Genomic DNA, 23,396 nt, shown 5'->3' with positions numbered 1-23,396 from the left:
CTGTGGCGGTCAGCAGGACCAAGATTAAATTATCGTAAAAATCTTCCAAATATGGACGGTATTATAAATGTGCATCATCGAGAAAATGTTTTCTCCCATAATTTTTACATCGACCACATTAAACCTTTTTGTTACGACGTACCCTCTCTGCACGTGAGCCATGTTGTGTTGGCATGTTGATAACGAGTCTTGGTTGCCTCTTGTCTTGATTACCTCTTTGTAAATGTTCACGTTTTTTTCAACCGACCTTTTTATTTTTATTTTTTTTGCGTATTTATTACTTTGTGACTTAACTTCTGCAAATATTTTTTTCCTGTCCATTTTTAATTTGAACTTTTTATCTTAATTGCTTATTTCCCATAGTAATTTGGACTTGCAGAAAGTGTTGTAAACTTAACTTTATGTATCAAACTATGTTGGGCATTCTCAGGATATTCTATACTGTGACCAGCCTTGGTCAATTGGTTTTGAAAAACATTTAAATGCCATTCTCATGTCAGTGATTACTCGGTTATATTCTGAAACAGGAAATTGGTACGTTTTCAGGCATGATTTAAGTGTTTTGGCTCAAAGTATATTTAAATTATGTGGGGTGGGGGGTGGGGCTGCCAACTGGTTCAGTTGTGACTGGTCGTTTCCTAACCAAATTCCCTAGTTAGCAAATGTGTTTTCCCATTAATTTCTACCCATTTTACTCTGTTGTGGTTTTGAATATTAAATGGAAACATTTTATATAAACTGTTCAACTTCAGTCTCAGACATGCTGGTTAAAAGGCTCAGAAAGGCTCATTGATGACGTTTTGTTTTGGTTGGATCTGTATTTATAGTCTGTCGTGTATGTCAGACATCCACATCCAAAACACCACCTGTTACATGTTGTCATTGTGCTTGTACTTTTGGCCTTAATACTTAATTGTTTTCCTCTTTTTAAAGGAGTCAGAAGCACTTGTAGTTGGCATTGATTTGTTTTTCTTAAATTGAGTTATATGAACTATTGCATATTGATATGATCTGCATGTCACTTTATACGGACTGAACGAAATTGAATGTGACTGTATTGTACTTTTTTTTTTTTTTTCTCTACAGTCAAATAAAACACTGGCCGAAGGTTTTTCAAAAATGTATTTTTTATTCACAGAGTTAATGTGCTTATTATGTAATACGTAATGTAAAAAGAATGTTAATGGAGGTCATAATTGCAAAAACAATCCGTCACCATTTGCTCTGGCATATGGTTTAAAATGACAGGTATGATGAAGCATACACTTAACAGGGAAAGCAGTAAATAATATATCAGTGCAATTTAAAAATAAATCCTACACACCTGAGATGTTAAAATGAAAAATATTATGGTTGTGTGCGCAATTCAGGAAATAACTTAGTATAAAAGTAAGGAGTTGACATTATTAGGAAGTCTAGTTCTCTTTCACTCACAAAAAAAACCAACACACAAAAAAGTTGAATCGCTGTGCTCCACTATCAGCAGCCCCCTGGAGACGGAGCAAAGAAGTACAGAGCGAGTAGGATGAGGTAGACGATCACCAGGGCAGTGCCTGAGAGAGAGAGAGAGAGAGAGAGAAGTAAAACCTGACTCAACACTGACCCAACAGGATTACCTCCCATAGGGTAGGAGACCATTCAATAGCTTCTAGTAAAACACACTTGAAACAAACTGAATTATTCCCTAATTTCACCCATATAGGTTATTTCATGGAAGGTGACTTCAGGACATTTTATTCATATTTCTTCAAGGTTTTACCTTGACTTACCTTTGGTTACCTCTACCTCTCTATCTAAAGGTTTTGGATCGCAGTCAACCAAGGTGATTTCCTGGTTCATATTTAGTCCAAATGGAAATGATATTATTTTAATCACAGAAGGAACAGATGGGTCAAAAACTGGATTGTGTCCCAACCTACCTTGAAAGTAGTCAGACTTTCCATCCATGAAGATGTAGTTGACGAGAATAACGCTGAAGATACTGGCCCACAGGTGCAAGTCGCTGAATATGAGGACAAAGCCCACATCCTAAACAATGCAGAAATAGTGTTTGGTCTTTGTTTTCAAATACATATATAGAGCAACAAGTAGGTATTCTTGTCGATGGATCAATGATTCAAAATAAAATAAAAAATTCTTACATAGATCGCATTGAACAGGACGAGCACAGGGATCTGCAGCATGCAGACCTGCACAGCTATGCAGCTCCCCACTTCCAAACTGTGAAGAAATTCAAATTCAAATGTTTTATCCACCATGTCATGAGTTAACCGAGTTCCTTCTTTTTCACTCGTTGAATTTGGTGGCATGAAGTATGAAGGACTCTTGAAACATATTCACATAACAGACCCAAGAGCTTCGGAAACACCCACCTGAGGCTGACGTTGTTTTGGAGGGCAAATTGGATCCCGTTCACAATCTCTGGGATCTCGGGAATCATGGCGATGATTGTTACCCCTATAAAATACTGGAGATAGGAGACGTGTAAGACAGCCAGACGTGATCAGACGTAGTGAAGATGAATCTGTCTCGTCTTGGCTTCACCTGGGAGATGTTGGGCTGACTGAGGAGGGGCTGCATGTGCTCAGTGGCCAGGTCGGCACAGGCGGACATGAGCACCGTGGCGATGACGAGGATCAGCAGCGATCTCCAGCGCGACCAGTGCACCACGGCACCGTGGTGACCGGTCTCTGCAGGAGCAGACGCCAAGAGAGAGCAGGGTGGTTCGGTGAGAAGTCCCAAATATAAAATACCTGTTATCTATTACCTACCACTATTAATATGAAACTTGCATTGAACTTACATAAATACTACAGCTGATGCAGTGTGGAAATAACTCTTTATGGTTATTATTTAATAATATTTTTAAATATCATATATAACAATAAAATAACATTTACAGCTTCACTGACATAACCTGAGAGAAAGACAGAGTATCTGTTTCATACCGCGGCTCTCCCCAACGTGAATGTCATAAATATGGGAGTGTGTCTTCAGCGTGAAGATCAGACCAATGATGTAAGCGACGGGCAAAAGCACCGACACGGAGTAAACCAGTGGTCTGAGAGTGAGAAGACACCGAAGATTAGAGAATTGAGCAATATAGCCACCGTATGGTTAGAAGATATAAAGACGAAAATATACACAATAACTTACTGGACATGGCTGTGAAACAATGTATAGTTGTTCTGTTGAAAAGATAAAACAGTATCAGGATATTGTGTGTGTGTGTGTGTGTGTGAGTGTGTGAGTGTGTGAGAAGCTATGTTTCCAAAGTTTCCCTGGGTGTAGTCACTGACCAGATCGTAGTGGCAGTCATGGCAGACGAATGGGCCGCTGCTCGTGCCATTTCCTCCAGGGGAGCTGGTGCAGGCGTCACACACCAGGTTCCCATACGCCTTGGAGAACAGCGTCGGGGCAAACACGCCTGCCGGCGACGGAGGAGGAATGCTTGTTTACAGAAAACAGCGTTATACATTATGGGCCCGGTTTGGCGGACACAGTTTAGGCCTAATCTTAGACAAACTAAGGACTAACTGAATTGGCCTCAGTCATGGTTTAAAATAGTCTCAGACACAACCAAGTCTTGGTCTAAAAACAAAAACAACAACTTGATTTCCAGATGGAAGATTAGAGCTAATCTAGGTCTAAGTAAAGGCTTAAATTAAAGCTGGCCAGAAGCAAGTTTATCCTCCAGGTTGACCTTGACGAGAGAGAAAATTGATTATTTGGACTAAGACCGGCACCAAGACCAGACAGAAGGAGCTGACTAGTCCTTCATTAGCTCAAGATTCAAGAGGTTTATTTGTCACTTACATTTACATACTTTCATACATATATGCAGTGAAATGTCTTTACAATGCACCCGGACATAATGCACAATAGTTACTAAACCGAACATAATAGCTAACCTAAATCCAACCTAGCTAACTAACTGAAACTAACTGATTCCTAAAACTTAATGACCATAGTGAATAGAATAATATAAATACAATTAAATAAAAATAAAACTCAAAAAGGTAATACAAAGTGGGGGTACAAAACAGGACTAAAGGGAATAGAGTTACTGTATGTATATTGGATAGGCTATTTGTATATACAGATATGTGCTGTAAAGTGCATGTGAATGAAGTGAGTATGGAGGTATACAGTACAGTATACCACAGTACAACACAGCAACACTGAACAGAACAGCAATACAGTGCAGTAACCCAGAACAGTGATACAGTATGCAATATACAGTATGCTATATACAGTACTGTAAGGCAGTGGGGAATGTGTGTACGTTAGTCTAGGACTAATTAATCTTAAATTAAGCAACGTCTCAAAGGTGATTTTAAATTCTAGATTATTTAAGTAGGATTATCTTAGTCCTGATTTAGATTAAACCCTGTCTGCGAAACTGCCCCTATATTTCCACAGATGCTATTTCTAGAGTCATACTAATCAGGTGTCAATCAAGTCAGAATGTTGGATTTTGCTAACGTCTATATAGACGATCTCTGGAGCTTACCTCCCACTGAGATGAAGAGCAAAGCGGAGCTCACTCCCGTGGAGCGGCTGTTGAACCTCTGCTCGCTGTGTTTCAGTCCTCCGATGATCATAGAGATACCCTGGCGAAGAGACAAAGGAGAACAGAATTTGCTCTTGTTTATTGTTTCATTGTTGATTGTTTTGTATTTGTACTTGTTTTAATGATTGGTGTTGGCCTTATTATTAAATGTGAACCAATTGATGCGTAAATATATACTGTATGTGGAAGGAGATTAACATTGTTGTCACTGTTGACATACATCGTATGTCACAACCAAATATACACCGGGTGCTCAAGACCACACCTATGTCATGTGTACTGTATATAGTTAAGGGCACTGCCAGCTGTATCTTAAGCAGCCACTGTGGACAAAAGAGGTTGATTTTCAGATTTTTTCAGTTGCACAGTGACCGCTTTCTATGGTGTTATTTTCAGTGTGCAGGTTGACTTACCGGGATGAAGAGGATGCATCCCAGCAGCGTGCCTGTCAGCGCCGCCTTGACGATCTCCTGGAGACAGGGGTTGGTGGCCTGGTGACCTCTGAGCAGGGCTGTAATGTAGAAGGTCAGCTCCGTGATGGAGCCGAAGGTGGCGTTCACCACCGCACCCACAGCAAAGTTACTCTGCGCTGACACACTGAAAACAACAGGGGCAGCAGTTACGTTTTTTTATATATATATATATATATATATATATTAGCTAGAAGAAGCAAGAAAGTAACAAATATTGATATTATTAAATTCATAATATTGAGGAAGAGTGGGCTCACCTAGCGATGCCCATACCGATGTAATACGACAGCGGTACAATAGAACTGACTGCAATTGCAAACTTCATGTTGGAGCTGGCATATTGGTTGTCTTTGTCAACGTACCCGATCACCATAGCAACAATTACGAGAGGAAGGGGGTCTGATGTTGGAGTCAAGGATTTCAACAGGGCCTTTGTGTCTATGAGACACACGCACGCACGCACGCACGCACGCACGCACGCACGCACGCACGCACGCACTATTGTAAGGATACTGACTGCGAACACATTGATTCCATCAACTGTGTACTTGTAGTAGTACCAGTTGGCGGCGTGGTAACAACATAGGACGGCTCTGGTCTCGTAATCTTGACGCTAAAATATAAAATATGAAGTAAGTGGATGTATGAGAGTGGAGAGGTATTATCTAAGCTTTATGTTTATGCAGTTTTACTGTGTGTTCTGTCACTGATGTCCGGCAGAGCAGTCCCTTACACTCCTATGTGAGCAGGAGGAGACAGAGACGTCCTCGGGAGCCATCAGGAGGACTTTGCTCATGGTACGTGCGTTCATCTTGGCCACAGGGATGGTGAAGACCAGGATCCAGGAGAGGAAACAGGCCAGGCAGTGGACCAGGGCCAGAGGAGGATAACCCAGGAGCAGCCAAATGTATGTTGGGAAACGATGCTGTGCAACAAGTTGTGAGCACAGGATGGAAAAATGATATCTTCAAGTGCAGTTTCCACGTTGCAAACATGAACAAGGCACAACAAACACAACAACAAACATTTAAAACAATACATTTTAGTGAAAGGCCTCTGAGAAAATAGGCCAATTCCTTCAAATGGTTAACAGCTTTACCGAGTCACTGGCTGCCTTCATGTTAAAGATGATCAATGCCCGTCCCAAACTGGCGCACCAAGCAAATATAAAAAGCATGACTCACATTTAAAATAATTGAGAACTTGTTTAACACTGTCACTCCCCTCAGCAGTGCATTTGAACTAACTGGGACTTCTGTATGGATACAATTCTTGTGAATAGTAATATACCTTTAATAAGCTTCTCCATTTACACAACAATGAAGTTCTCATTTTATGTAATTTGTGCATCAGGCGTGGCCCTTGTCCATGTTAAAAGTAACTATGAGCCCAAACAAAAATTGTAGTAAACTGATGCTGAAGTGAAAAAAAAATAAACAAAGAAAAAGTTATGTTTCTTCTTATTTCCTCTTCTATATAAATGACTTAATCTATGAAAAGATTTGGAGTGATCACTCACCCAGTAGGGGGTGTGTGGGCGTGCAGGCAGCAGGATCGGCATGATGTCATCCACCCTTTCCATACTGCACTCACAGTTTGGAGAGCTCTCGCAGCACCTCACTGATGTGCTTTCTATCTGATTAAAAAGACAATAATACTCGGCCACTCAGCCTTTCTTCTTCGTTGGTACACGCCCCCTACACAACCATGTATCCAGGTGTGTGTATAAAACACGTGAGATTTAAAGGTTGAATTCTATAAAAACGGTTTCAAAGTGTGACCTCACACCACATGGAATATGGATGAATGATCTTCACCTGGACGGTCGCTTTAAAGGAATTAATCGATTGACGTTGTTCAGCGTCTCGGTAAGTGAACTGTGTTTCCCCATGTAATCTAATGGGAATATTTGAACTTGACAGTTTTAACATTTATCTACTATTCATAAATAGTAGATAAATACAAACTCTGTTTTGAAAAAACGTGGAGAGATAAAAAAAAAAAAAAAAAAAAAAAAAAAAAAAACACAAAGGAACACAAATCTGGAAAAATTGAATTTTCCTCCCAGAAAGGTTTTTTCAACTTATTTGGGCGGCTTTTTGTGGCAATTTAAGAAATGCGGGACAAGTCGGGTTTTGCTGTGGTGGGTCACATAAGTGTTAATGTCACCCAGTAAACAATGGCTTGCAGGAGAAAGCCAGGTGGGTGTGGTATAATAAACAAAAACAGACTTCTGCTTTCATAGGTACACAACACAGATTTTGAGGAAATCAGAGGCGTTACTATGACTTTACTTATTTCATGAGATACTTAGTAAAAACAGGCAGTGGAGTTAGATATTAACTGAACCCAGATTCAATACCTCTCGGATGGATTTTCCAAATGGCCACAGGAAGTACCATGACAGCTGCCAGCAAAGCTTACCTGAAATTAAAGATAGAAAATTGGAAAATTATGAAGCCAACATTATGATCGTGAATTATGACAACGTTAAGGTATCAAAGCCCGAGGTGTTCATACCATACTGAGTCCCAATTACAGTAGTAAACATGAGTATGCTGACCAGGAGATACATCAGAGAGACCCACCAACCGAAGAGAAACACGTACAACACATTCCCGAGGGAGATTAGATGACCTAAAAACAGGGAAAGAAACGGGTGACGAGCCTTAAATGTGATTAGAAACATTGCTAAAATTGTCAGAAAGACGCACGCACAGCTCTAACCCTGTACCTGTTTGTGGTTTGACAACATTTAGTTCAGAGTAGAGCTCTTTCACCACTTCTGACCTTTCTTCAAACGGTCGCTCGGTCACATGGCTCTTCCATTTCCTAAATCCAAACTAACAGTGTTCACAAACACAAAAGCAAGATCTGAGACTTTTTGAAGGTTTGTGAGGTCTCGTCGGGCACCTGATTTGGATTCAAGCATATTCAACGTGCAGTATAAAGCCGGCTTTCACCGTCGTACCCGGTAGTTGTTGACCAGCTTGTTGGCCTCCACTTTGTTCTCTGCTTGGATGGTTGTCTTGCTGGGACTCTCCTCCAGGCTGTCATCGCAGGCAAGAGAGCTATGACCTGTAATCAAGTAAATATCAGCAGACGGACGGAGGAAGGAGCACACTCAACGGGACTCCAACGCACATTTTGCCGCGCAGCGCCCTGGACGGGGGGAGTGGTCGTGTGGCGGCGAGCGCAAGTCCACAGACGGGGACCGCGGGGCCGCTCCGTACGGTCGATCACCGGGCGGGTCGCTGGGGTCCGGGTCCCACGAAGGATCTAAACCGGCAAGGTAGGGATTGTTTCATTAAAGTGGGCACCATCTTCTGACTAAGGGTGAAATGATCAATCAAAAATAACCAATCGCCACGAAAAAAAAAATCAATCGAATTCAATTTTAATACTTGAAAAAATGTACTTCCTTAAATAGATGTAGTGGGATATGGGTCTATTTTTCTCCAAACAACGCAGTTGATAAATCCTTTCATCAAAACAATAAAACACACAAAGGTCTGCGCGGCTACGGCCCTCCCACCTGAGGCGGCTGTACCCGCTGCTTCCAACAAAAGCACCAACAGTAGCCGCGTTCGTTTCGTGACCGCACGCAACGACGGCGGACGAGGTGGGGACGAGCGGGGGCCGAAACGCCGCCGAACCGGATTTGAATGGAGACGCGCGGACAGGCTCGGACAGGGACCACGTCTGCTCCGGCTTCTGCAAATAACAACCGCAACACACGAAACTTCCCCTCGTCAGCCTCCAACTCTGCGCTTCACACACCCCCCGTTTACTGCTTTGTTTTCCCCTCGCGCTGAAGCAAAGCCGGGGCAGGTGCAACACAATAACAGCTGTTATATTACTATTACGCAGTTATTCCGTGAATATATTGAACACCGTGGTAATATAATGTCAGTGTTGTCTTTTGGGGGGGAGAGTACAAGTTAGCAAAGCTTCCTGACGCGTGTAGCTGATCACGCTCCACACGTCACGTTCGCCGTCCGGGTCTATTTACAGCGCAACGCGCCGCATTATTTTGGGAGCCCACGGTCAGGCCTCCCCCTCGCTTTTCCCCCGCACCTCTCCCGCGGCGCGTAGTTCCGGGCTCACCCGGAGAAGCGCCGCTCGTCCGTCTTCTCCGGTTTTTGGCGTCTGACATCTTGCGGGACTCTCCGTTCAACGGCGTCACGCGCTTCGGTTCCTTCTCCAGTTGAACCAAGCGGCGCGAGTCCGGGGCGCGCACGAGCTGCGCGCCCCGGACTCGCGGATTAGACGCGAGGGGGTTGTGGGAAATGCATTTTGTTTTCTTTTTAAGGTAAAGATAGAGATAAAGGTAAAGATAAAGTGAGATGTCATAAGATAAGATAAGGTAAGATAAAGTGAGATGTCATAAGATAAGATAAAGTGAGATGTCATAAGATAAGGTAAGATAAAGTGAGATGTCATAAGATAAGATAAAGTGAGATGTCATAAGATAAGATAAAGTGAGATGTCATAAGATAAGATAAGGTAAGATAAAGTGAGATGTCATAAGATAAGATAAAGTGAGATGTCATAAGATAAGATAAGGTAAGATAAAGTGAGATGTCATAAGATAAGATAAAGTGAGATGTCATAAGATAAGATAAAGTGAGATGTCATAAGATAAGATAAGGTAAGATAAAGTGAGATGTCATAAGATAAGATAAAGTGAGATGTCATAAGATAAGATAAAGTGAGATGTCATAAGATAAGATAAGGTAAGATAAAGTGAGATGTCATAAGATAAGATAAAGTGAGATGTCATAAGATAAGATAAAGTGAGATGTCATAAGATAAGATAAGGTAAGATAAAGTGAGATGTCATAAGATAAGATAAAGTGAGATGTCATAAGATAAGATAAGGTAAGATAAAGTGAGATGTCATAAGATAAGATAAAGTGAGATGTCATAAGATAAGATAAAGTGAGATGTCATAAGATAAGATAAGGTAAGATAAAGTGAGATGTCATAAGATAAGATAAGGTAAGATAAAGTGAGATGTCATAAGATAAGATAAAGTGAGATGTCATAAGATAAGATAAGGTAAGATAAAGTGAGATGTCATAAGATAAGATAAGGTAAGATAAAGTGAGATGTCATAAGATAAGATAAAGTGAGATGTCATAAGATAAGATAAGGTAAGATAAAGTGAGATGTCATAAGATAAGATAAAGTGAGATGTCATAAGATAAGATAAAGTGAGATGTCATAAGATAAGATAAGGTAAGATAAAGTGAGATGTCATAAGATAAGATAAAGTGAGATGTCATAAGATAAGATAAGGTAAGATAAAGTGAGATGTCATAAGATAAGATAAAGTGAGATGTCATAAGATAAGATAAAGTGAGATGTCATAAGATAAGATAAGGTAAGATAAAGTGAGATGTCATAAGATAAGATAAGGTAAGATAAAGTGAGATGTCATAAGATAAGATAAAGTGAGATGTCATAAGATAAGATAAGGTAAGATAAAGTGAGATGTCATAAGATAAGATAAAGTGAGATGTCATAAGATAAGATAAAGTGAGATGTCATAAGATAAGATAAGGTAAGATAAAGTGAGATGTCATAAGATAAGATAAAGTGAGATGTCATAAGATAAGATAAGGTAAGATAAAGTGAGATGTCATAAGATAAGATAAGGTAAGATAAAGTGAGATGTCATAAGATAAGATAAGGTAAGATAAAGTGAGATGTCATAAGATAAGATAAAGTGAGATGTCATAAGATAAGATAAGGTAAGATAAAGTGAGATGTCATAAGATAAGATAAAGTGAGATGTCATAAGATAAGATAAAGTGAGATGTCATAAGATAAGATAAGGTAAGATAAAGTGAGATGTCATAAGATAAGATAAAGTGAGATGTCATAAGATAAGATAAGGTAAGATAAAGTGAGATGTCATAAGATAAGATAAAGTGAGATGTCATAAGATAAGGTAAGATAAAGTGAGATGTCATAAGATAAGATAAGGTAAGATAAAGTGAGATGTCATAAGATAAGATAAGGTAAGATAAAGTGAGATGTCATAAGATATGATAAGATAAGATATCATAAGATAAGATAAGATAAAGTAAGATGTCATAAGATAAGATATGATAAGATAAGATATCATAAGATAAGATAAGATTAGATAAAGTGAGATGTCATAAGATAAGATAAGGTAAGATAAAGTAAGATGTCATAAGATAAGATAAGATATGATAAGATTAGATAAGGAGAGATAAAGTAAGATATCATAAGATAAGATATGATAAGATAAGGTAAGATAAAGTAAGATATGATAAGATACGATATGATAAGATAAGATATGATAAAGTCAGATATGATAAGATAAGATAAGATATGATAAAGTAAGATATGATAAGATAAGATAAGATAAAATAAGATATGATAAAGTCAGATATGATAAGATAAGATAAGATATGATAAAGTAAGATATGATAAGATAAGATAAGATATGATAAGATAAGATAAGATAAGATAAGGTAAGATAAAGTAAGATATGATAAGATAAGATAAGATATGATAAGATAAGATATGATAAAGTAAGATATGATAAGATAAGATATGATAAAGTAAGATATGATAAGATAAGATAAGATATGATAAAGTCAGATATGATAAGATAAGATAAGATATGATAAAGTAAGATATGATAAGACAAGATAAGGTAAGATATGATAAGATAAGATAAGATATAATAAGATAAGATAAGGTAAGATAAAGTAAGATATGATAAGATAAGATAAGATAATATAATATAAGATATAACATAAGATAATATAATATAAGATTAGATATAAGATAAGATATAAGATTAGATATAAGATAAGATAAGTTAAGATAAGATAACATATAAGATAAGTTAAGATATGATAAGATAAGTTAAGATAAGATAAGTTCAGATAAGATACAAGATAAGATATGATAAGATAAGATAAGATATAAGATTAGATATAATATAAGATAATGTAAGATATATAACATAAGATAAGATAATATATACGATATAACATAAGATAAGATAAGATATAAGATTAGATATAAGATAAGATAAGTTAAGATAACTTAAGATAATATAAGTGAAGATAAGATATAAGATAAGTTAAGATATGATAGATAAGATAAGATAATATAGGATAAGATATAAAATAAGATAAGATAATATAAGATATAAGATAAGATAAAAGATAAGATTAGATATAAGATAAGATCAGTTAAGATAAGACAAGTTAAGATAAGATATAAGATAATTCAAGATATAAGATAAGTTATGATAAGATAAGATAATATAAGAAAAGATAAGATAATATAAGAAAAGATAAGATAATATAAGATATAAGATAACATAACATAATATAAGATAAGATATAAAATAAGATAAGATCATATAAAATATCAGATAATATAATATAATATATAAGATAAGATAAGATATAAGACTAGATATAAGATAAGATAAGATAAACTTTATTAATCCCACACCGAGGAAATTCACTCATTACAGCAGCTCAAGCGTCACAGTACACGGTGTCCAGGAGAGTGTGCTTTAGTTCTCGGTTCCGCTGTGTTTTGTGACTGCAGAAGTTCCTCCCTTCCAGCCTAGTTACAGTGTAATTCTATGGTCGGGTGGTGTTTGTGGCTGTGGGTGGGTTTCCTACACCACAACTAACTGTAGCTTTCATCCTGAAGTAGGTCTGCATGATTATGCCTGAAATGATAATCATTATTTTAGTCAATTTTGCGATTATTTATCATGATTATTCATACATTATGGGGAACATAATTCTTGAATGGCAATAACAGAAAACTGCCTTCACAATCATAATGTATGTTATAAATTATACACGACGCTACACTAAAAACACAAAAAGAATGAAAATATTTCAAAACACATCTACAATAAATACATGTTCCTTGTATTATGTAACGTGATTGTGTAATTGTGTAATCTTGTAATTATGTAATTGGTTATTGTTTTATTATTATTACAGTTATTATAATTCAAGAAGACTGTATACATTGAGTTCTCTAGAATGTCTATAAATTCTGAAAGTGACGTTATTGGGTTTGCAGAACTTACGGTGGTGCGTGTCAGTTGCCCTCAGAAGCGTATACATTTATGACGTTTAATATGCTGCGCTTAGTTTAATCAATTGGATTATACAAAGCACAGCATATTAAACGCCTTCTGGTCATATTTTAACTTTTATTTTTTTCAAACATAATACAATTTAACTGTAAGAAGATAATAGCTGTCACAAGGGTCTGTGTCTTATTCTGTATTCCTTTAGTTAAAGTCCAGTCATGACTACATGTGTCACTAGACTGCAGTGCTATCCCGTGATCAGTGTACTCCTTCAATTTGCGGATGTGTGCTGTGCGTGGCGCCATCTTGTTGAGATGGCAAATGTTGATCACAAACTTCTTCCATAATACTGAACCAATCTGGATGAAACTCAAACTACGCTATGTTGGAACTGCACCGAAGACACATATTATTCACATTATCCGTGGATTTATCAGATCAATGATATCCATAAAGGTCTGCCATCAGTTACATCTGCTCATGCGTGTGTTGTGGCGATAATAAAAAACAATATAGTTTATTACTAAATAAATTCCACAATAATGGACCGATCTGGATCAAACTTGGACGACGGCATGCGGGAACTGCCCCGAATACACATTTTATTAAACTTGCCTGTGAGTTTGGAGGATCCATGACATCCATAGACTCCTGACATTAGTTTCTCATTAACAAAAGCAATAGTGCATAAAATATTGCACCGCTATCTATCTATCTATCTATCTATCTATCTATCTATCTATCTATCTATCTATCTATCTATCTATCTATCTATCTATCTATCTATCTATCTATCTATCTATCTATCTATCTATCTATCTATCTATCTATCTGTCTGTCTGTCTATCTATCTAGCTATCTATCTATCTATCTATCTATCTATCTATCTATCTATCTATCTATCTATCTATCTATCTATCTATCTATCTATCTATCTATCTATCTATCTATCTATCTATCTATCTATCTATGTCTATCTATCTATCTATCTATCTATCTATCTATCTATCTATCTATCTATCTATCTATCTATCTATCTGTCTGTCTGTCTGTCTGTCTATCTATCTATCTATCTATCTATCTATCTATCTATCTATCTATCTATCTATCTATCTATCTATCTATCTATCTATCTATCTATCTATCTATCTATCTATCTATCTATCTGTCTGTCTGTCTGTCTGTCTGTCTGTCTGTCTGTCTGTCTGTCTCTCCATCCGTCCGTCCAAGACTCAGTCATCAGGACACACACACACACACACACACACACACACACTGTGTGTGTGTCTGTGTGTATGTCAAACAAACTGTCAAATCAACTTGTACTTTTCCATTACATCACACAGTGTGTGTTCTGTAATGGAAAAGTACAAGTTAATTTGATTAGGAAAGTAGTGTTCTCTCTGGGGGAGAGAGGGGTGGGTTGCCCTCTCTTGGTTTACTAGTTTCACCACTGACCTACAGATGGTGCTACAGTTTGTCATAGTACCCAAATGAAACGCTCATGCACAAGGCCTTGTTTGGAATGAAAGGTAGGTGTACAGTACATCTACCATACTCTGGTGGGTAAGGACTTGTTTGCAATGTTTTTATTGTATTCAATCTGATAGAGAATGAATACACATGTTTCACAAAATGGTTGTGTATTAGTTTGGGTTCAGCAAATTTAGATTTGTACGTATGCTATTCCAATTATCAGGTTTTCTACTTCTCAAAACATAATGACCATACTGAATCAAAAATATAAATGTACCGCTTTTGTTTTTTCTCCAATTTTGCACGAGTTCAAGTAAAAAATGCAACACGATTTGTTTTTCTAGGCTCACAAAGATTTCAGAATTTTGTTTAATTTGATTATTTGATCATCCACCGACTGGACAGGAGACGTGGCATATCGAGACGCTGACTAAACAATGTGATCAGTACACACATGTGTTCCTTCTTGTCAATTCATTCCGAGGCCTGCATACTCACCAGACATGTCACCCATTGAGCGCCTTTGGGGCGCTCTGCATCGGCCCGTACGACGGCATGTTCCACCTCCCACCAACACCCGGCAGCCTCCCACAGCGGAGCAGGACAACGCGCCACAGGCCACATCAACAACCCGATCAACCCCACGCTGAAGAGATGTGTTGTGCTGCAACGAGCAAGCGGTGGTCACACCTCACGCCACGTACCCATGTGGGAATTCTGTCCCACTGGCCACCTTGTTTTTTTGGGTTACCTGTGACCAGCAGAAGAATATCTGTGTCCCTAAACCTATTCATATCCATCGATAAGATCCCGATGAATCTTTTCAGTTGTCTGATTTTCATTTATATTTTTTTCACGGTAAAGTGTTGTGTTTATATTATTCTTCAGTATACATATATTACCATATTACTATGGTATCACCATGGACATATGGGTGGTGCTACTAAAAATAAAGCCTTTATAGGCCCATCAAAGACAGGTGTACTGTCTATCTACTGTACTATAATGGGTTATTTTAAACCTGATGAAATAGATTCATACAGAAATGTAGATATAATTCAGACAAATAGAGATTAATTTATCATGGTAATCACAGCTGTTTTGTTTTTCATTCAACAATACAATTTGCTTATGCAATATATGCTGCTAAAACAACCATGTTCAAAAAATCTCAATCTAAGCCTTATTAGATTTTCCAAAAAACATAAACCAATCAAGTTGGAAATTATATTTCTAACTTTGAGTGAGAAATATTGAGTATAGTTTGAAATAACATTTGGCACACATTGTAATTTGCCTAACATCGCCCTGCAAAGAAATGTCTACAGGCTTAAATGTGATCATCTGACATTTTAATGTGTCAGTGTATTTGTTTGATTATGCATGTCTAGAATATTGGGGGCAAACCAAAGTACAATCAAAGTTATATAAGAGAGGTCTTGTGCACTTTGTACTTGAAAAATAAATATTTGGTGGCAAATAGCGCTCGGTGGTCACATAAACCTTTGTAAAAGTCATTATGACCAAAACTCTGGGTCGGTCAATAATCTCTGTCTCATAAGCCACCGGAGAGCCTGGCGAGGAAACAAATACTTGACTGGTGGAGTTATTTAACCTTGGTGGGGGCCGGGGTTGTTGGAATGACCACATCTCAGCACATATAAAAGCGATAGCCTTGTGGACTGCGCTGAACAACCACCTGCAAGGCCATGGCGAAGCAAACGGGTGCCACCTTTGTCGTGGCACTAGCGCTGCTCTGGTGTTTCGCTGGGACCTTGGTGTTCGGGCAAAAGTTTCCCTTCCAACAGATACCGAAGGTCCAGGCGCCACAGATTCCTGCGAGGGGCCAAATGATACAGTCGCGTCCCTGGCCCCAGGTCATACAGCAGGCCCATGAGCAAAAGCCCGCTCAGAAGCTGCAGCTGCCACTCCAGCAGCAGCAGCAGGCGCAGCAGCAGCAGCAGGCGCAGCAGCAGCAGCAAGGGCAGCGGCAGCACCAGCCGAAACAGGATACCTCCCCGCTACAACCGTTCCACAGCTGTGAGGTGGACCGAGGCCAGAGGGTCCCGTGCGGACTGAGTGGTATAACTCCTGCTGGGTGCAGCGCTATAAGCTGCTGCTTCGATGGCACTGAGTGCTACTATGGAAAGGCAGGTAAGGTTTTAGGAAGGAGATTGTGCTTTTCAAAGGGGTAAATAATGCCATGTTAAATTAGAGCTCCGGCTAACATTGATCAACCGAGTGACCATGGTTATTCTGTGTTAAAACCTGAGAAAAGTGTTCTCGCAGAGCAAGCGATCAGCTGATCAAAGCTAATCAATGAGTTTAATCAATTTGATTTCTCCTTTTCATTTCATAACAGGGCAGCGTAATTTAAAAGCTTCGCCTGGGGCTACAATTGAAACTTCTTTTCTGGTATTAGAGGGGCAATTTGTGAATTCATGAATGTGGAATTCACTGTGAAGTCAACACGTGAAGCTTTAAATCTTTAAACAATTAATTTATTTCTTTGATTAAAAAAAACAACATCAACAACATCTTTGTGACATACAGACATTTGTTGCTTTCCTTCCAGTGACTGTCCAGTGCACCAAGGATGCTCAATTCATCGTGGTGGTGGCCAGGGACGCCACTGAACCACCCATTGACCTGGAGTCCTTGTCTCTGCTGGGCCAAGGCCCGGGCTGCAGCTTCGTGGACTCAAACTCAGGCTTCGCTATCTTCCAATTCCCCGTAACTTCATGTGGCACCATTGTCACGGTAGCAACCTTTTTTTTTTCTTTTTTGTATATTAATTAAAAGCAACGTTTAAATAGTGTGATCATTGTTTATTTTCTAAAATGTCACCCCCTCCGGACTACAGGAAGAGGATGGCGTTATAATCTATGAGAACAGAATGTCCTCCTCATACGAAGTGGCGATGGGAGAATATGGTAGTATCACCAGGGACAGCTCCTATGCGTAGGTAAACCTTTTTTAGAAGCGTGTCATGTTCACGATAACCCCGGAGACTCTTATATAACATTGTAACCTTTCTTTCAGATTGCTCTTCAGTGGTAGGTACATCGGCACCTCCATCGAAACCCTGGTAGTGGAAGTACAGCCGCTGGAGAATCCTCCTCCTCCGGTCGCGGCTATCGGACCCATCAACGTCGAGATGAGATTTGCCAACGGACTGTGCGATGTCAAGGGCTGCAACGAAGGTAAAACCCGCCAGACGCCGCCCCCCCGCGTGCTCGTCCCAGGGTCGAAAGACTTTGATCCCCGATTTCTGCTCTCGTAGTGGTCGCAGCGTACAATTCGTTCTATCAGCCGTCGGACTACCCCGTGCCCAAGATCCTGAGGGATGCAGTGTACGTGGAGGTCTTACTCGTGGGAAAGATGGATCCAAGCCTGTACCTTACTCTCGACCGCTGTTGGACCACCACCACCCCCAACCCCCACACACTTCCCCAGTGGAACATTTTGGTTGATGGGTAAATATGACGCAACTCCACTTTGCTCTACGTCTTCTACATTTAGGTAGTCATATACCTGTTATACTTGGTTACGGTCTCTGGGCCTTTTAATTCAATGTTTTGACACCTAAAAGAGAGATTAAAACATGCACTCTTGACTGATGTTACAGACAAACTTGACAAAACTCTGATTTGTTTTTTTTCTGATTAGAGGCTCGAGAGTTCAGTGCTTGCGTGTCGGGATAGTACACCGGCAGTCCTTGACCGATGAAAGGCGTTGTTACAGAAGTTACTACGAATGACTCAGTAACTTGTTTGGTAGTTTTAAAGCGGTAGTACAAACAGAGATCAACTGGACTGCAAACATACCAAACGACACTATTCCAACTACCACAGTGTTATTGCTAAATGTTTAAACGTTGAACGTTCCCCAATGGATGTGCTTATATTATAAGATAACACGATAAAATATATAATCTGAGGCTTCAATTGCATACCAATTCCAAATTGACTATCTCTCTCTAAACCCTTTTGTGCAGATGTCCTTCCCTGGACGACAGGTACTTGTCCAGTCTGGTTGCTGTGGATGCTTCGTCTGGTCTGCCTTACCCAACGCACGTCAAGCGTTTCATATTCAAGATGTTCACCTTCGTGAACCCAACTTCTTTGACCGCCCTTCATGAACTGGTAAATTCTTAAATTTCTTGGAATAAGTGATATTTAACAAGTACTTGTTAACTGAAAGGATGTTTGTCTGCACCCAGGTGTATCTCCACTGCACCACTGAAGTGTGCACCCCTGGATTGGGAACCTCCTGTCAGCCAAATTGCCACAGCAGAAAACGTAAGGATCAAATTAATTTGAACGCTTTAGAATTCACGAGGGTCGCGGTCTTTTATGTGACTGTTTTTTTTTTCTTTATTAATCTGTTTGCAGAGAGAGATCTCCAAGTCTCCAAGGCTTCACATCCAAAGACTGTGGTTAGCAGTGGACCTTTGAGGATGGCCTCCCCGGAGACCAGAGACGAAGGATTAATCATGCCGCATAAAGATATTCTAAACATTTGACATGATTAAGATTTTCACAACGTGAGTGCGTTGAGATGGTTTTGAAAAAACTGGTTAACACCAAGTGTCGTTTGCAGAGAGGGTGCATTGCATCCCTTTATTATAGAACAATTTGTATCTCAAGCTCATATGCCAGAGGCTTTGTATGGCTCCTCACGTGACTTAAATAAAATAATGTGGAATAATACCCTTTGCATTTGGCCGATTATTATTATGCTTCTCAACGGAACAAGTAGGGGACAACTCAATACAACGTACAATAATAGGAGTATGTAATGATGTTAAGTCCTTTGTGGTGATAATTACACATACTGTATAGCGTGTGTCTGTATCTCAACCGCAGTAAATATTCCTATGGGTAGGAAAGAGTATTTCACTTAAATGGTCATCCATACTACAGTTCAAATGGGAGATTAAAATATTTTAAGTTATCAATACATTTTAAATCAAATTCCACATGAAGTTAGACGCTTCATGCAGACACCGGCACAAGGAAACATCTGTTGGATTATTTCCCCTGGTTTTCAAGTTACAGCCAGGCTTTTATGAAATTGACGCAATACATATTTATTTTTTGATTAATAATTGTATCTATTTTTATGTCTGAAAAAAGACTACAGTAATGTGGAATACATTCACATGCACCTTCCAAGCACAACATAGCCTCAAGTGCACAGCCAGTAACTATATTCAAATGTCCATCTTGAAAATTTGTACCGCCATGTTTTGTACCGCCCAATTTTTTCAACCACAACTCTCGGACAACTAACTGGAATTACACGTTGCAGAACACACAAAGACCTTGATAGAGCACAAGGAATCATTCTTTATTAGCAGTCATTTAAAGAGGAGTACTGATCTCAGATTGTCTTGCGAGTGCAGCTCACGTTATTCGACTGAATAAATAATATGATTGTTATACGGCCAAGCTTCCAGGGTTTGTCAAGGTGTCTCTGCTACCAATGTGACCAAAACCCATAGAGTGGAAACCCATTCCTAGTCCTTTCCCATACAACGTCAATGGCAAATCTCCGAGACGCCATTTCTGACAATATTCTAGCACTGATGCATCGAGGCATACTGAAGCCCCGGTTATTTCTTGCTACAAAGGGACTTGGCCGTACAAGTATTTGTGTGTGTGTGTGTGTGTGTGTGCGCGTAATCGACCAATGTTAACAGAGCCAGGTAAAGCTTAAATCCCCAACACAGATTTCGTACACATTCTCTCACTTCTCAACTGTTCAGACCCTGTTTCACTGTGAGCTAAAACAGACAATCACAGTCCCTGTGTATGATCCGGCCAGGTGACGCCCCCCACACCCCCCACAAATCAGTCGGACTTGTCCTTCTTGTTTCGTCCGATTGGAACTTTACTGGCCACAGCATGACCCACGGTGGACACTCCTCCGGCCACAGCGCACACCCCTCCTTTGACCAGCCCCACCCCCATCGCGGGCACCGCAGCGACGGTGGTGACGGCGGTTTTGGTCAAGTCCAGGCTCTTTCCTCCGATCCAGGCCACGCTGCCGGCCGTGGCTCCCACCACGCCCTTGGTAGCGCTAAACAGGCCCCCCGCCAGCCTTCCCAGCATGCCCGGTTGCGCCGCCGGGTGGTCCTTGTGTGGCTCTGCAACATAACCAGGCGCCACATAAAGTCAAGATGCAACTGCGAAAAATGCATAAAGACAGGGATACCAACATGCTGGTGAATCAAGATGGCCACTGGAGGTGTAAAAATGTGCCCAGACTGAATCACAACATTATTAAAGTCACACATTCAAATCAAAGTCCAAACTTTAGTGACCGTGCACCCAAACATGCCTGCTGCGGATGACTCATCCTCATGGCACGACGTCATCTCCTCGGGCACCTGCTCTGTTTCACTCATCTCTGTGAAAAATAAAGAAATAGATGACATGGCCACAAATGTTAATATTTACATTCTTTAAATCCTGTTAGAACACACTGAGCCACTAACGGAACTACTATTCCGAGTTACCCCAAAGAAGATCTGTGAAATTAAATGGGGGGGGGGGGGGAGGAATTAAGGTCTGACCTTCACCACAAGTCACATACTGTTCTTTCATTCGTATTACTTAAATTTAAAATGTGCAATATTACTGGACGCATGACAACGCATGACTTGAAGGGCACAGGCTGGGGATAAAACAGTAGTAGGCAGATCCTGATGTAGAGAGAAAGAAAAGGCCTTCTTTACTTTGGGCGTGCAGACTCTTTGACACCAGTTAAACAAGGCCGACCTGTTTACTTCTATACTCAAGATGTTCTGCCGGAGTAGCTGACAAACCCCAGAACAAATCCATTCGTGTAGCAAAAGCTGATACTGCCTCCCGAGACATTTCAACACCTGCAGGAGCACAAAAAAAACCTTTCTGATCCGAATGAGAGCGGAAAGCCACAACATTATGTAGTAAATAAAGAAGGATCCGTCAAACTTGTTCCTCAGATTCCAGAGAGCTGCGATCGCACATTACTATATTAGGTTGTTTAATGGCAGTATTTTGTGGATATAACGAAATAAATATGGTTATGATAATCAAAGTTATAACACGTCGAAATGATAAAAACATAGCCTGCACTTTTGCGAATAGCTCCTCTTGGCTCAGTTGTTTAAATAGCAATGTTGTAGTTATCGCTATTTACAATACTTTCATACGCAGCAAACTCTTCTTCCATGGTGGTTTGTTGTGCTTATGACAATAAAAATAAAAAATAAAAATAAAGATAAATATATATAAAAAAAACATCGCCTACGAAACTTAGCCATCTGTACAGAAACACGGGATCGTATTCCTAGAGAACGTGTGTTTTCAAGCGTCACTTGACGCTAGAGGGACAACAACTATTTGAACAACTTGACGAACGTGCGGCGGGTTAGCTTTGCACCGACGAGCAGAGCAGAGCAGAGCAAAACAAAACAAAACAAAACTACTGCGTTTACACGGAGGGGGGGGGGGGGCGACCCGCTCCAGCACGCCCGCTGCCAAACAACTCCCTTCCACAGCGGGCCCATTGTCACCGTTCACTCACCTATTTACAACTCGCACAACTTCGCTAAGTTGTTCGCTCGGTTCCGGGGCTGGGTGGTTTCACGGAGCTCGCATGCAGGGCTGGATATCGGTCGGACGAGCAGCCGAACCGTCGCGGTCTTCACAGCCTCCACATCTGGTTCGGATCAGAAAATAGTTGAAACTCCGCCCACATCGATCGCCGGCCACCCGCTCTGCTAGCATGTAGCATGTAGCCTGTTGCTAACCAACGTCATGTTTTCAAACAGACAGATATAGAATGGCAGGAGCTTTTATTCCCATGGAAGCCCGTTTCAGGGACAGAACAATCGCGAAAACACCCCCCCCACCCACCCCAAAAAAATTTAAATTAAAAATCGAACGACTTCCTCATAATATGATTTACCAAGACAAAATGATGAGATACTGAGTCATTATGATGAGATATTCCGTCATCACTATGACGGAATATCTCATCATTTAGTCTTCTCTATCTCATAGTTATGACTTAAAACTAGACTTGACTTGTGTTTATCTTTATGTTTATGATTGACTAAAAGTCTGCTTCATTGAGCAGCATACAGCTACAGTGTCTATCTATCTATCTAGCTATCTATCTATCTAGCTAGCTGTCAATCAATCAATCAATCAATCAATCTGTCTGTCTGTCTGTCTGTCTGTCTATGGAGGTGTGTCTTGACACGGGCTCCTCTCCTGAGTGTCTACATCTATCTATCTCTCTGTCTACGTGTCTGTCCGTCGGTTTATCTGTCTTTCCGTCCATCTACCAGTCTATCTATCTATCTATCTATCTATCTATCTATATCTGTCTGTCTGTCTGTCTGTCTACCAGTCTGTCTGTTTATCTGTATGTCCGTCTACCAGTCTGTTTATCTGTCTATCTATCTGTCTGTCTGTCTGTCTATCTATCTGTGTCTGCCTGTCAAATATATCGTTTATCTCGCAAAAATATAGTTAGTTTCGACTCTCATAATTTTCTTTTAGTAAGACATACGACATACATGAGATACGTGTTATTATATTTATTTTCATTATTATTATTATTATTATTATTATTATTATTATTATTATTATTATTATTATTATTATTATTATTATTATCCATCCATCCATCCACTATCTATACCGCTTATCCTCGTGGGGTCGCGGGGGGGGGGCTGGAGCCAATCCCAGCTGTCATTAGGCGAGAG

The 23,396-nt window shown here is 39.8% G+C and overlaps 3 protein-coding genes across 3 annotated transcripts; 1 reads left to right on the top strand and 2 right to left on the bottom strand.

The window, feature by feature from the left end:
* Nucleotides 1-1,109: 1,109 nt before the first annotated feature.
* cax2 (cation/H+ exchanger protein 2) lies at nt 1,110-12,770 on the bottom strand (the record flags this gene model as incomplete). The annotated part of the gene is made up of 21 exons (XM_080002819.1): nt 1,110-1,553; nt 1,920-2,028; nt 2,142-2,220; nt 2,373-2,467; nt 2,545-2,690; nt 2,949-3,061; nt 3,157-3,188; nt 3,300-3,427; nt 4,514-4,613; nt 4,987-5,170; nt 5,304-5,445; nt 5,560-5,659; nt 5,780-5,971; nt 6,566-6,682; nt 7,409-7,470; nt 7,531-7,683; nt 7,781-7,889; nt 8,018-8,124; nt 8,191-8,325; nt 9,154-9,289; nt 12,741-12,770. The coding sequence occupies 21 exons, from the start codon at nt 12,768-12,770 to the stop codon at nt 1,480-1,482; spliced, it is 2,343 nt and encodes a 780-aa protein (XP_079858945.1). The 3' UTR covers nt 1,110-1,479.
* A 3,571-nt stretch (nt 12,771-16,341) lies between these two features.
* LOC307231940 (zona pellucida sperm-binding protein 4-like) lies at nt 16,342-20,465 on the top strand (the record flags this gene model as incomplete). The annotated part of the gene is made up of 8 exons (XM_080002815.1): nt 16,342-16,490; nt 16,671-16,786; nt 17,208-17,392; nt 17,496-17,593; nt 17,675-17,835; nt 17,916-18,108; nt 18,630-18,777; nt 20,403-20,465. 8 exons carry the CDS (start codon nt 16,342-16,344, stop codon nt 20,463-20,465), a joined length of 1,113 nt encoding a protein of 370 aa, XP_079858941.1.
* Nucleotides 19,294-22,357, bottom strand: tmem263 (transmembrane protein 263). The gene is made up of 3 exons (XM_080002174.1): nt 22,208-22,357; nt 20,978-21,046; nt 19,294-20,783 (listed from the first exon to the last, which is right to left on the bottom strand). Exons 2-3 carry the CDS (start codon nt 21,042-21,044, stop codon nt 20,488-20,490), a joined length of 363 nt encoding a protein of 120 aa, XP_079858300.1. The 5' UTR covers nt 21,045-21,046; nt 22,208-22,357; the 3' UTR covers nt 19,294-20,487.
* Between the last annotated feature and the right edge of the window lie 1,039 nt (nt 22,358-23,396).

This window comes from Zeus faber (genome assembly GCF_960531495.2).
Source record: "Zeus faber genome assembly, chromosome: 6".
NCBI classification, from domain to species: Eukaryota; Metazoa; Chordata; class Actinopteri; order Zeiformes; family Zeidae; genus Zeus; species Zeus faber.
This window is presented reverse-complemented; position numbering and strand designations above follow the sequence as displayed.

Bases quoted from the DNA above. Each gene is read 5' to 3' on its own strand.
- tmem263 (XM_080002174.1), bottom strand. From the start codon at position 21,044: ATGAGTGAAACAGAGCAGGTGCCCGAGGAGATGACGTCGTGCCATGAG. The intron at 20,784-20,977 runs GCATGTTTGGGT...GTTATGTTGCAG, and splicing joins GGATGAGTCATCCGCAGCAG to AGCCACACAAGGACCACCCG.